The 14,728-nt window shown below is 41.8% G+C and overlaps 1 protein-coding gene across 5 annotated transcripts in view; it reads right to left on the bottom strand.

Moving 5' to 3' along the window:
• Window positions 1–14,728, bottom strand: part of bsna (bassoon presynaptic cytomatrix protein a) — a 162,485-nt gene that overhangs the window by 81,195 nt on the left and 66,562 nt on the right. For all 5 annotated transcript variants that reach the window (XM_069693893.1, XM_069693895.1, XM_069693896.1 and 2 more), the window contains one exon: window positions 7,131–8,714. In XM_069693893.1, the coding sequence (XP_069549994.1) occupies window positions 7,131–8,714 (1,584 nt within the window). The remainder of the gene's footprint in view (window positions 1–7,130; window positions 8,715–14,728) is intronic.

The following is a 14,728-nucleotide window of genomic DNA, read 5'->3' as shown; positions in this document are numbered from 1 at the left end:
ACACACACACACACACACACACACACACACACACACACAGTGCCTATACGCCCACTCTCACACACACTTAACAACGTACATACCAACTGGATTACATACATTATACTCACACGTGCACATTACGATGCTCTCTTTACCATGTTAGTCAGCTGTAATTTTACACACACACACACACACACACACACACACACACACACACACACACACACACACACACACACACACACACACACACACACACACACACACACACACACACACACACACACACACACACACACACATTGATAGGTTGACTGCAGAGCCACAGTAAAGTGGAGTATTGTGACTTGCACATCACAAGCTGATGATGAGGATGACTTGAATCGATTTTGTGCCAAGTGTGTATTTGTGTGTGTGCATCAAGGTTTTGTTCTGTGACCATGTAAATCTGAATCAGACATGGTCATCATCCTGCAGCTGCAAAAATTAGTTTATGACATTTGCTTGTTTGGTGTTCACTAAATGTCAAACGCTGAAACATTATGTAGCTTCCTTGTCTTTTGTTTAAAGTTTTTTTCCATGCTGTTTCCTCGCCCCATTACCTCTCTGGGTGTTTGCTCACTGCTCATCAATTTACAGATTGTTATTCTCTTGTTTATTTTACCCAGTGGACTGGAGAGCGGGTCAAGCAATAAGTGGAGATAACAGAGAGCAAGAGCACAGAAAAAGGTAGGGAGACCGAGAGGAAGAAGAAAAGATGAGAATAATGAAATGCTGTTGTGAAAAAAATTAAACAAAACTAAACTCTTCTCCTGTAGAGTTGCCCCAATGACCCCGATAGAGTAGACAGCAACCTTTATAATGACCAATCAGCTCTGTGGGAACTCCACACATGTACAAACACATAACTAAAGACATACACACATAGAAACTCATGAAATTACCCATTTTAACCTCTTGGCCATTTGCATGAGGCAAAATGATGTGTCTGACTGTGAGAGTCTAAGTGAGAAGAAATTAGCATAAAATGGTTACTATAACGGCAATCATTGTGTCTTATGGAGAAATAATTACTTCCACTGAGATCCTAACGATATGACTGGCAACATCTCTGCTCCATTTTACTGTGAACAGCCATGATCTGATTACATAACAGCAAAGCATAATAAAAGCTTTGTGACAAATCGACCCGGTATCTCGTTAAAGCATCAGTCCACTAGAAGACACCATGTCAGTGTCACAGTTTGCTTCTCCTAGGCGTGAAAAGGAAGGTGCCTTAGTTTTAGGCACCAAAAAACACATTATTAGGGTTAGGAAAAGATCAAGGTTTGGGTAAAGATATGTATTGTTACATATGTCACATATATTTTGTAAAAGTACATTATTTAAGTTAAACACGTTGCATGATGTGCATAATTTCAGATAAATCCAGTTTGACTTTTGTTATCTCACTGACTCAGACACTGGTCTAACGGATGAAAATCCTGTGTTTGTTCCATCCAATCACCCTCGACCTCTTCCCAATAGGGACTTTATCACTCTTTGTACTGTGTCACATGACCTTCTTCTCATACGCTGTTCATACAGGTGTGTGCTTTTTACGTTTAGGCGGGACGTTTTACACACTTTGGCTTGATTCATGACTGGACAAATATACAGCGATGCCTTTTTTGTGGACAGTTGTATGCTGCAAGTAAATGTTTGGCTTGCATCTGCAGAAACTTTGAAATAGCTCAGATTCATCTGTAAGAGGAGTTAAAGAGAAATTGTGATATTTGTATTTCTACTAATCATGGCCTATTTGGACACTGAGTCATGCAACTCCATCAAAACAATAGGAATCTTGACAAAGTTTTCCAAATAAACCAAAGTATCATTTGGGATGCTTGTCTCCAAGTACAACTAACAGTAAACACAGAGAGCAGCTCCAGGATTAACTATCAGAGACAACCACATACAGTATAGATGCAGATTTAGGGTAACAAGCAGGAGCAAGTGTCAATATTGGCCTTTTTGTGGAAATAATTATTGTACTGTTGACTTTATCATAAGAGTTGATCAGATGTATCTGAGTGAGTAATATTCAGACACAATTCAGACATACAAACACACCTGAGCACACTAAATTACTGGATTTGAATGCTTTCCCTGCACACACACACACACACACACACACACACACACACACACACACACACACACACACACACACACACACACACACACACACACACACACACACACACACACACACCAAATGTGCACAAACACAACTCAGTAGATTGAATGTCAAAATCTCTAATCAGTTCTACTCAGATGTGCAGAGTGCAGCAACAAACGTAAACACACACACACACACACACACACACACACACACACACACACACACACACACACACACACACACACACACACACACACACACACACACACACATTCAGAGACGTGCCCAGGTGTGCTGGTGCAGTTATCCTAATAATTGTTCTGACAGCAGTGGTGACAGCTGTGGAAGCCTGAGTGACAGACTGGACAGAGAAACGGCCTCATTCACTTATTCACTAACACCTGCTTATGTAGTGTTTGTTTATGTGTGTTGCTAAGTTACATTGATCAGTATTTTTCTTATTTTGAATTGAGTATTTGATTTGACAATAACTCAGAGACTGAAAGGCAGAAAGAAAGATGGATGTAAAGTGAAGATGAGGTGAATAAAAGGAGGCAGAAATTAAGATGAAACGTATGCAGGAGAGAGGGAGCAAGATGAACTGAGTGACTTCTTACTTTTCTTTTTCAGGAGACACAAGTTCCCCCTTACATATTTCATCTGCCTCGCTATTTATATAGATATAAATATATAAAAAAACCTTGCCTAAATTATTGATAAATGAAACAAGCGCAACCTCCATGTTTCTCTCATGCAGCGCTCCCCTTCTACTCAAACTCATTTGAACCGCCTTGTCAGACGCATTCATTTTTCAGTAAAGACACCAGGTTGTATTCTGTCAGTGCATCGAGTGACCTGTTCACAAAAACAGACTCAAAGTAGACAACTTTATCTTCTGACAGGATGTGAATTTAACTCCAATTATCTACATTATGATGCTTGATCTGTGGGGTTTTCCATTTATAGCTTGTTTTAATAAGGTTTCTCATTATCTAAAGTCACATTTTAATCAAGGGAGGAGGCTTCCTGGGTCAAGAAAGAAACATCATCTGTGTACTACCCATTTTTATACAACTATTCTGAAGGGAAAACCTGCTAGTTGCTGCTACAGGTGCATGTACCATTTGCTGCCTTGAGCTAGCAGGAGGAGGTGGATAAACTTGCTTCAGCTTGCTGGGCAGATTTGTCTCTTAAATCTTTGGTCACACTGTACAGATAGCAGCTACTCCTGGCTGAGATGAGATCACATTGCACGCCAAATTTCATTCATTTTTTTGATCACACTCCGATCCCCTTTTTCTCCTGTTCCTGTTAGGATATCCAGATACAGATCACATGATCAAGCCAGGTGTAAACTGGGTCTTTACATAACTACAAAAGAGGCATATTTGTTTGGTAAATATGTGCATTCAGTGTGTACATGACAAGTTGTAAAAGGTAACACTATAAAACCTGCACACATTATTTTCTGAGGCAAAGTGTTGAACTGATGTAGAAATGAATGAAGGTTTGATCTTTCTGCTACCACAGTATGACAAGAGTTGTTAAAGAAAACATTGCATATACAGAACATCTGTGATATCATCGCTCCTTTCTTGGCAGCGTTCCCTCCCCCTCTTTGCACCACTCACTTGATTTTTTTTTTTTTCCCTTCTACTTTTTCCTTACTGTTCCACTTACTGCCTTTTGTATGAGTGTGAGTGTGTTAGTGGCTGTTTTCCCTCTGGACTGGAGGCTGCACGTGATTCAGCTCGACATGTCTGGTTTCCTCACAGCCTCTATTCCAGTTCTCTCCCTCTCTCTCTCTCTCCATCTGTTTCCACCGCTGCTTTGCTCTTCATCCCACTTTAAATTTGTCTTTTTATTCCTCTCCGTGTTCCCCTGATTGTCTTGTCATCCATCTTTATTTCAGAGTCCCTCCACATAATTTTCTACGATTTTTCTCTCCTTTAATTGTCCTTCCTTTTGACTCCTCCTCCTCTCTCTGCACCTCTATTGCAACTCATTTTTTTATATGCTTCTATTGATTAATTCTCTATCATCTTAGTCCATGGTCTCTGTCCATCCTTTTTCCTGGCTTCTCTGGGTCTCAGAAGTTAGTAGCAGTGGAAATGAACAAGTATGCTGTGTCATCGTCTTTTTGAATATATTGCGTGAACGAATTGCATGTGGTGGTCGTTATCACTTTTCAATCCTTCTATCATCTCTTTCTCAGCTTTGTCCATCTCCTCTTTCTGTTTCATTCACCTCCTGATAGCTGCAGGCCTTTAACCCACATTGGACACACACATACTGTACACAAGCTCTTCACATAGTAAGTCCTCTTTTGATCTTCATGTTTGACAGCTTTAATGGTCATTTCTCACAGTCTAATTAACATTTTGACCCATTCCTTTTTTCCTGGCTGTGTGTTGTGTTGTGAGTGATAATCACTAGTAGAGATAGCTATATATAACTCTGTATGTATCTCTGGGTTTATCTTGAGGCAGGCACAGCGTATTGCAGTACAGTGCAATGAACAACAGTACTCCCCAGAGACCCTGAAGGCATCGTGCCGCCTCAAAGTAAATACAACACGAGTCTTTCTCAATCTGACTGACTGACTGACTTGACACACTTTTCTGCTTCTTTTCTTTAATCTGGTTTTTCCATCAATTCTTCTTCCCTCTTCCTTATAATTTTACTTCCCATATGACTTCCCTCCTGCACTCTACACACTTCTCTCCTTTCTTCCTCCATTCCTGACACAATTCATCCATTACATTCACTCTGATTTCTTCACTTTCTAACTTCCTTACATACTTATTAGTCTTTTTTTCTTCCCCTTTTTCATCACTTTCTCTCCTCCTTTCAACTCCAGGCCCATGTCTAGATCGATAAAGGTGAAGTGAGCCTTTACACCTATTTCATTGTACCACGACCAGAGGCACTTTGGTGGAATGAAAGAAAACATAACTGTAAAGAATGTTTTTAGATAATGCTTCTCTCTGAACCTTTCTTATTTCTGCTTTGCCCTTCCTCTGTCCTCAGACTTTATTTTTCTGTCTCTCTTCCCTCTGTATGTTACTTTTTCCCAACCCTTTACTCTTTAATGCTTTCTTCCCATCATCTATCTCCATTTCTAACTCTCTGTACTTCCACCTCTGAATATTTGTCTTTTTAATTCCCCCTTCATATTTCCTTCTTGCTCCCTCTTCTCCCTCATCTTATGAACCAAGAGGTTTATAAAACTCAGACCTCACCCATTGAACAGATACTGGACTATTGGAGGACATGTTAAATTGTCAAAGTGAGACAGTGACTGACTGAAAGTGTGTCTGTCTTTTGGATTTATAAGAAATAAGCACCAGGTTGACATTATGGCCCAGGTCAATTAAATGGTCTGTTTAATTAATTATTTTACACTGGAAGATAATGCAATTCTATGTGTTTGACAATTTGTACTTTGAAATATATTTGTGGTGGGAATATATTACTATTTATCAATACCTTACAACATTTAGACATGTGCATAAGAATACATTTAAGCTGCCATGACTTTAAAAAAGCTGTCATCAAGGCAGTTCTGGTTGATTTAAATGTTTTGCTTGTTATGTTGCAGCTTGGTAGCATGTGGCATGTAGCATTTTATTTGCCGAAGGTGTTGCTAGAAGTATTGCTGATCTGGGATTATTGCTGCCTGTCTAATGATACTCATGAATGACCCGATGGTTTAATACATCAAATTTGGCTTCAGTATGAATGGTCACAGTAGATTATGCCACAAATAAGTGAAGCATAAAATCCTGAATGTTGTTACAATTTTTAGTAGATGTTTCTGTGCTCCAATTAGTAGGATTACTAATCTCTGTTGCGGAAATGTGTGTCGTAAACAGTCTACCATAGCTCAAGGGGATGGCAAAGGAGTGGCGAGTCAACGGTTTTGCATCTCCCACTAGTTACTAAAATAAATTACATAACAAGCTATATAAAAGACTAACAGCATCTAGTCGTGTCCCTGATTGCATGTTTTGTGCTTTTAGTAACTTGTTCCTACTTGGTCATATTTCTGTTAACAAAAGCCATATATATTTGTGTTGTAAAATTATAGTTATTATTATCAAGGGAAGTTTGTTTGATAATATTTCATTAGTTTAATTGAAATCAATCAGTCAATGAATGCTCCTGTGAATAATTGTATTAAAAACATCAAATTACTGTAAATGTATGGACTGTGACTAAACCAAGTTCACTTAAATCCAAGTACCAAGGAGTACTAAGGTGCACCTTGTATATAGATGTATATTTACAGTATAATATTGAAAGGCAATAAAAACAGAAACTGGGGAGATAAAGATCAAAGTGAGAGATAGAAAGATTGGCAGAAATATTGAAAAACTGAGAATAAAAACAGGATTAATAGAGGCCGAGTTGGTGGTATGTGGGGAATTACAGATGTATTCAGATGGAACTAAAGAAAGGGAAATAAAATACAACTTAATAGCTATCATGGAAAGAAAAAAGAGTCTGACAGAAAGTAAAATGGCAAAAAAAAAGAGTAAAACAGAGATCAAATATATACCTATAAACACTGATGATGATAAAAGAGGAAGAATTGGGGAAGGAGAGCAGATTCCTCTGGAAAGAGAAAGATGAGAGGCTGACATCTAACTGTATCCACAGTTAAGAGGAAGAGGGCCAACAGTGGAATGAATAGCATTTTCTATTTTCGCTGAATGGTATTGATTTTCTGGGAGATGACTCTGGGTGTGTGTGTGTGTGTGTGTGTGTGTGTGTGTGTGTGTGTGTGTGTGTGTGTGTGTGTGTGTGTGTGTGTGTGTGTGTGTGTGTGTGTGTGTGTGTGTGTGTGTGTGTGTGTGTGTGTAGCTCTTGTAGTAACGTATGTGGAACAATTTACTGACATACTTCTTTAAATACATGTATATGTGGGAGACTTTGTTTGTAGATCTGGCTGCATGTACAGTATGTGTGTTGCTCGTCTTACCTCCACCAGATGCGGCGTGGGGTTGAAGCCACACAGGTTGCACACTTGGCTCTGACACTGCGTACAGGAGTTGTAGTTCGCCGGGTCGGAGCTGCCAATGTTCAGCTCTGTTTTGCAAAGAGGACAGTTCACTTTGGGCTTCACAGGCTCTGGAGGGGCCACAGGTGCTGCCACGGGCTCCTGCTTCTGCGGCCCTTTATGCAGATGAGCAGGTGTTTGCTGATGTTGCTGTCCTTGCTGTTGTGGTTGTTGTCCCTGCTGCCCCTTTTGATGATGAGCGGGTGATTGCTGTTTGGGCATCTCTTGTTGATGTGGCATGGTCTGCTTCTGGCTTGGCGCATGTGGTCCACCCATGGAACCTCCCATTTGACCGGACGCACGAGGACCTCCCATTTGACCTGCTGCATGAGGACCCCCCATTTGACCTGCTGCATGAGGACCTCCCATTTGACCTGCCACATGAGGGCCTCCCATTTGACCTGCCGCATGAGGGCCTCCCATTTGAGCTGCCGCATGAGGACCCCCCATTTGACCTGCCGCATGAGGGCCTCCCATTTGACCTGCTGCATGAGGGCCTCCCATTTGACCTGGCGCATGAGGTCCCCCCATTTGGCTTGGAGCATGAGGGCCCCCCATACCGAATGGTTTGGTGCCGGGAGCCCCTTGTTGTTGCTGCCTGCTGTCGGGAGTTGCATTGCTAAACACCACCTTGCCTCGTGCAGGGCTTGGCTGAGTGGAGGCAGTGGGTAGAGGGTCAACGTTGATCAGGGTACTGGCCTGATTAAGCAGCGATGCTCCAAAGCCAAACAGTTTGGTCAGGCCATCCTGGGCCGGAGGAGGGGCTTGACTCTGAGGTCTGTGGGCTGGGGAAGATCCAGCACTTCTGGTCTGGTCATGGTGCCGCGCCATAGGCTGGTGCATTGGAGAACCACGACCCAAATCCGGCTGCGAGGGTGCCTTCGCCAAACCCGGGAGGGGTACAGCACCAGGGTGGGGAATCCGAGGACCCCCTGGCTGGCTGGGGCCTCCTGTGGGACCTCCTGGAGCTCCAGGACCTCTCTGGGAGTATGGGTCAGACCTCATGCCCTGCTGAGAGGGCCCTGTCTGAGACTGGGGGCCACCAGGGCCTGGATGTCTCTGTAAGCCTGGCGAAGAGTGAGGCTGGTTCTGGGACCCTGGCTGTGATGAAGGGTACGAATGGGGTTGAGACTGGGGATACTGCTGGGACTGGGGATACTGCTGGGACTGGGGATACTGCTGGGATTGGGAGTACTGCTGAGACTGGGGATACTGTTGGGACTGGGAGTAGGGTTGAGCCTGACTGTAGGGCTGAGACTGAGGCGGCTGCGGTTGCGGCTGCTGATGCGGTTGCGGCCGCTGGGTGGGCTGACTCTGTGCCAAAGGTTTGGGCTGTGCTGCTGCTGCCGGCTGTGCTGGCTGAAGTGCGGGCTGCTGAGGCTGGACAATGGGTTTGGCTTGGTGGGACGGAGAGTGAATTTGCTGTTGGCTCTTCGAGCGAGGCGTGGTCATATCAATGCCAAGAGCTCTCTGCATCTGACAATTCAGACACAACCATTCCTGGACCTGCAGACAGGAAACATATGGATAAAATGTTACTTCATCATTTCCAAAATTCAGTTTACCACTTGGAAAAATCATGTAAGGTTGTCCGTATGACAATATCGCATATATATTTTTTCTTTATGAGTTTGGTCCAACTCTTCACTGGAGCTATATTTTTGCTGAGTGACTGTATCAATGAACTGAATGGAAATATTACAGACGTTTCATACAGCATTTTAGACACAATTCACAAAAATTCAGCCTGTCACATCCGATGTCTTTGGATCACCCACCACTAGAAATTAAATCAAGTGTCTGTGGGTTTGAACAATGCTTGGAAGAGCAACACATGTGCACCGAAGGGGTCATTAAGGTTGAAAAAGTTTGCTTCAGTACCGAGTCATTCTTTTTCCCTTTCAAAGCTGATTGCAATTGATTACTTAAAATGTCATTGCCATCTCAGACAGGATGCACCAGTGCACCCTTTTCATCCGGACCACATGGACGCAATTCTTTCATCCAGCTTCAAAGGTGTAGATGATGGAGAAACTGCATATGGATGCCACACATATAATGTGCCCCATCTTTTTATCCATGGAAAATGCACAAGTGCAGAGAGAATAGTGGTAATCAACCAGAAATAGATGAAGTGAGAGGTAAATCAACCACAAATTGACTGCAACGCTGAGTGATTGCCGAGCTGTAACTGCAAACCTGAGTGAAAAGCATTGCATCTCTCACAGACAAACACATAATTCCACGGAGGAATGCACACATGCACTTACAGAAATCAGGCATGGACACAAGTGAGACACACACAGTCAAACGAAATCAAACATCCCTCAGCATCTAAAAATAAAAATAATGCATCACCCTCCTCCTCCTCTTCTTCAACACTCCGCCTTCCTCCTCTTCTTCCTCCAGATGAGAGCTGATACTCCCTTGTGTCCGGACCTTGCTTGGCTCTCTAATTTCCCCCGACTGCAAAAAACACACAGCTCCTCTCTTGGCTGTGTCAACCTGCTCTCCTCCTGTCTGTCCTGCTGTAGCTGTGCATCCACCGCGGCGATCCAGCTGCCATAAATAGTGCTATTTTAGCTCCTCTGCAGCCAGAGCAAAGCTAGTAAATCTCTGCATGTTTCTCCCATCCCCTTTCCTTCCCACAATGCAATGCGCAAATGTACTGTGTCACCCCTCCCGCTATCCGTGAATACCCCCCCTATTTTTTTTGCGAGGTGCTACAGGACAAGGTGGCTCCTTGAATTTTAAGGGAAGATGTGGACACACAGGGAGAGGAGAGGATAGAAAATGCTTGCATCAGTCACGTACCCTAAATAAGCATTTCCTCCCACTGTGTTGTCCTAGTCTGCTTTGCTGTCTGGTTTTATCTAGTTTGACAGCATTACTGATCCCATGTTCTCTTAACTCAGCGGCTACAGCCATTGCTGCAGCCTGACAGCCTCCTTTCCTCCTTAACATATTCTCTCTGTAACTGTCCCTCCTATCATCTTTGCCCCTCTTCTCTCTATTTTGTCTCTTATACACAGCCCTTCTCTTATTAACTCTTTCCGATTTGCATTGCTTTTGTCTTTATGCCATTTTCCCGTTCCTCTTTCTGATCAGGTTGAAAAATTAGGTCTCGTTCTTTGGATAGCTAAAGCGGAAGGAGATTTGAAAGTATAATTTTTCTGTACAGGCTCCTCCTATGTTGTGCTGCCATAATTACATCTGATGAATATGGCGAGAAGGAGATGAAGATAAGTAGATAGGCAGAAAGAGAAGGAGGGGGAGCTAGTTTTAATGAGTCCCTGTCTACCCCTCTGCTTTATAAGCTGCATCACAAGAGACACTTGGAGGAATAAGGGATACAGCAAGAGGTGGAGGGATGGGAAAGAGCAGGAAGGAAATGAATAGAGCAAACAGTGGAGGGAAAGGAGTCAGCAGTTTTTTTAATCCAGGCAGCTCTTCAGCTCTCATCATGTCAAGCTTAATCAACAGCACGGCAGCACAGAATCCCCACTTCTGCTTCACTGTGGTTAAAACTAGTGAATACTTTGGAGTATCATGGCTAACAGGTGAGCAAGAATGACATTGCTAATTGTTTGTGCCGGGGTTGACGGGTTCGTTTGCCAAATTGTAGCCAATGAGAACAGATTTTCTCAGTCCTAGAAAGTGTCAATCTCTGTTGTAGGAAGTAGTTGAAAAGTGCTCATACTTTGTTCCTGTTTATTGGGGTGGCAATAGAAAGACATCAACTTCTAAAACCAGACAAGTGGAAAAAAATAAAACCCAATTTTTTTATTTTTTATTTATTTTTATTTTGGGTGCACTGACCCTTTTCAACAGCTGCCAGCAATTTCAGCAACTTATTAAGTATAATAATAATAATAATAATAATAATACATTTTTATTTTTATAGCACTTTTCAGGACACTCAAAGACACTTTACAGGTTAAAATGATCAAAACAACACAATAAAATGTATGAGTTTGCACCATTAATTATGGTGCTTCTTCTCTGTGAACTGAGAATAAGCGTGAACTGTAGCACCTACTGAAATTATGCATTTTATCTAGTATAATCAAATGATACAAATTGGAAGATTTTCTTTTTTTCACTTTTTTCTCTGTACCTTATACAATGAGCCAGATTTTAGTCACACAAGGGCAACAACAGGTGTAAACAAGCCGGCAGTAGGGTCTCATGCACAAAGGGTCTATGTGTTCCAATATCCATACACTATTTAGTATTACAAAGGAAGATTTAGTATGTCCCAACACATTGGGAAATTCAGTACGCCAAAAACACCAGGATGTCATCTGGTCGTATTTTACAGTATGCAGGGCAGCATGCTTCTCTGGATATTCTGACCCACAATCCTATGCACAGCGGAAGACACGTCATATCATCTGCGCTTCCAAGAGAGTTGGTGGCACTAATGCTCCGCCTAGTCGCAATTCACAAAAGCAAGAAGAGGCATTAAAAGAAGTGTTGCGTTAAGTAAAGCAATTGTTGCAAATTGCATTGTTTCTCCTTTCACTTCAAATGTCACGCTACGGATCGCGTCAGATACGACATGGAGGGTCAAGGTTAAAGGCACATTATTATTACGAAGAGGTATGTCAACAATGTATGCATACTGCATGAAACAGTACATACTTTGTAAGGGTAACTGCAGTATGTACAAAAAGTAAAAATAAAAAGTATACAATTCAGAACGCAGCTACTGCGTCTCCAAGAAAGTCATCCGCCATTTTGGTTCATGTGGTGCAGCAGTGCAAGTGCAAACGGAGGGTTTGTTGATTAATCCAGTCTCAACCAATCACATCACTGGTCTCATTGATCTGAAACAGGCACAACAAAAGCAGCTCAAAAAGTGGGAAAAACACAAAGTGTCTGGATGGTGCAGAGAAGCACGATAAGACCACACAAGATCTGAAATCTAGAGCCATAGGCAGATGGTTTTGATTTTTTTTTAATATCAATTACTACACTGATGATACATAATATTAATAAAAAAATATTTTAAAAAAAGTGTACAGCATGTGGAGTAGAAGGCTGAGATCCAGTCTACATTTTCAACAAAGTAACCTTGAAAAGTGCAACAGGAAATTGTATATTATAGTCAAGGGATATATTATATGCACTCACATAGACCAACATTATGAAGCCAAACTTAGATTTGCAGTTTTTATTCAGTTACTTCTCACTTAACCTTTAACCAAAGAGTCCCACTGGGATGAAAAATACCCTTTTCAAAAGAAAGCTGGGCAGGAAGCAGGATGCAGGAGCTGCAGATGTAACAGCTGACAAGTAATGCAATAACTAACCCAGGAGGGCACCGCTATAGGTGAATCAATGGAGATGAAAGACATTTACCAATGTTAAATAATTCATGGGGGTTTGTATACCAACTGAAAAATCCCAAATCTACTACTATAATTATACTATATGAAGTCATTATTTATGAAATAACTACTCCATCCCCTAATAATACAGCAGCCTACATCCTGAGACAGAATGCAGACAGACATCATCTAACATTGTTTATGAGCAGTCACCAACATCTGACCCTTCCAAAGCCTTCAGGCTCATTGACGAGTCCCGACCCCTTGGTTGAAGACCGCAGCTCTGACAGAGACTGATAAGCCATGTCACAAGACAGCTTTGACAGATACCTCGAAGCCTCAAAATGTGCAGGACTCATCTCAAGTTCTCCCGTCTGTGTGTGCTTCACATTTTCTCCCAGTCAGTCTGCATGCGGTGTGTCGGGGGTCGGTTCAGGCAATTTTCAGGCCCATGGAAGTTATTACAAGACTAAATGGCTGCAAATATCGTTTCTGAAAGGAAGAAAATGAGCCCTGACAATCTGCAACACTGCTGACTTGGCACACTCCAGCAGGGGGAAATGTAAAGGAGCGGGAAACCAATGTACCGTTTTCAGCAAGGAGGAGAAAAAGGTGGGGATTTTCATTTAAATAAATTCTGTTCTGCTTCGGGACTTCTTATGTAAACACATGGAAACATGATCAATGGCCTTAAATGAAGAACGTGCTTGTACTTTTACATGTCACAACTGGTATTACTGAACTTAATAATATCATTTTTACAATTAACCATTAAAAATTGTCCTTAAAATTCCCACTTGATTGTTCTCAAACAGGTTCAACAGGTAAAGTGGTATTTTAGCATCCTTTTATATGTAAATATTATATGGAAAGCTTTTCCAAAATGGCTGCTTTTCAGTCACACTGAAAACCTCTTTGTGCTGATGACAAACATATTTAGAGGAACTATTCACAAAATGGAGGAATCTCTCTTTGGTATTGCAAAAGCAGGCCTATTTAAAGCACATCAACAAAGCCTCACACCAAACAACAACACAGGCTGTTTCCCAGTGCTTTCCAAAATGTTATAAATATGAATAATATGAGCCTGATCTGATCACCAATGGTTAAAGTCTGGTTAATACAAGGTAACAAAAACTATTGTAAGCACACAAACACACTTGAGATTATGATAAAACATGTTACACAGACGTATGTACAGTATGAGACTCAGGACGCTGCTTTTCAACACACACAGACACTGAGGACGATGCTGCAGCCTCTCATCTCCAGCTTACTGTAAGAAGCTCAGCTCTCTTCAAACCTGCAGGATCCTGATTCCCTCGATCACATTTCTGTTTTCCTCCCTTTGTTGCTGTCACTCTTATTTCTCTGCAGACACTTCTTCAATCACTTGTTAAGGCACACAAACATTCTCACCTCCACACGCACACACACACACACACACACACACACACACACACACACACACACACACACACACACACACACACACACACACACACACACACACACACACACACACACACACACACACACACACACACACAGACGTCTGAGCTCCTCTTGTAACAACCATTAACCTGGAGGTCAGGTTTATCTATTCAAGAGGCTGAGCTCTGTCAGTATTTACTCTCTATGACACACACTCACGCACACACACACACACACACACACACACACACACACACACACACACACACACACACACACACACACACACACACACACACACACACACCCGACACAACTGGATTCATTTCAGCAGGGCTGGAGGCGTTAAAAAGTTGAACAGATGTTGAAACACAGATACAAAGATATATTAATGAGGATCACATCAGACACACATGAAGCTGTTAAATTAATAGGTAAAATGCATTAAACTACAAAAAGAGTTTGGATGTATTTTATGGAAAATATAGAGTCAAAATGGAACTGAATTAAAAAAAAAAAAAAAAAATTCGGCTATCACATTTTAATGATGAAATTATAACCTAGAGAATGGTAGTTTTTTCTCCACCTACAGCAAAATATGTGAAGCAGTACAATTGCACATTTACATGAAGTTATGATAAATAACTTTGTAGTTTACCATCTTTAGTGCACCACTGTGGGGATTTTGTTCTGCACGTTTCTTGTCAGTTCAACTGTCAGTCATAAGAAGTGGGCAGGACTCTGATCTCTCCT

The sequence above is a fragment of the Brachyistius frenatus genome, unplaced genomic scaffold, assembly GCF_029030835.1.
Source record: "Brachyistius frenatus isolate BFR_SWC_R1_liver_20210118 unplaced genomic scaffold, ASM2903083v1 Contig_16, whole genome shotgun sequence".
In the NCBI taxonomy this organism is placed as follows: domain Eukaryota; kingdom Metazoa; phylum Chordata; class Actinopteri; family Embiotocidae; genus Brachyistius; species Brachyistius frenatus.
The sequence above is the reverse complement of the archived record's forward strand: the minus strand, read 5'-3'. Positions and strand labels throughout refer to the sequence as shown.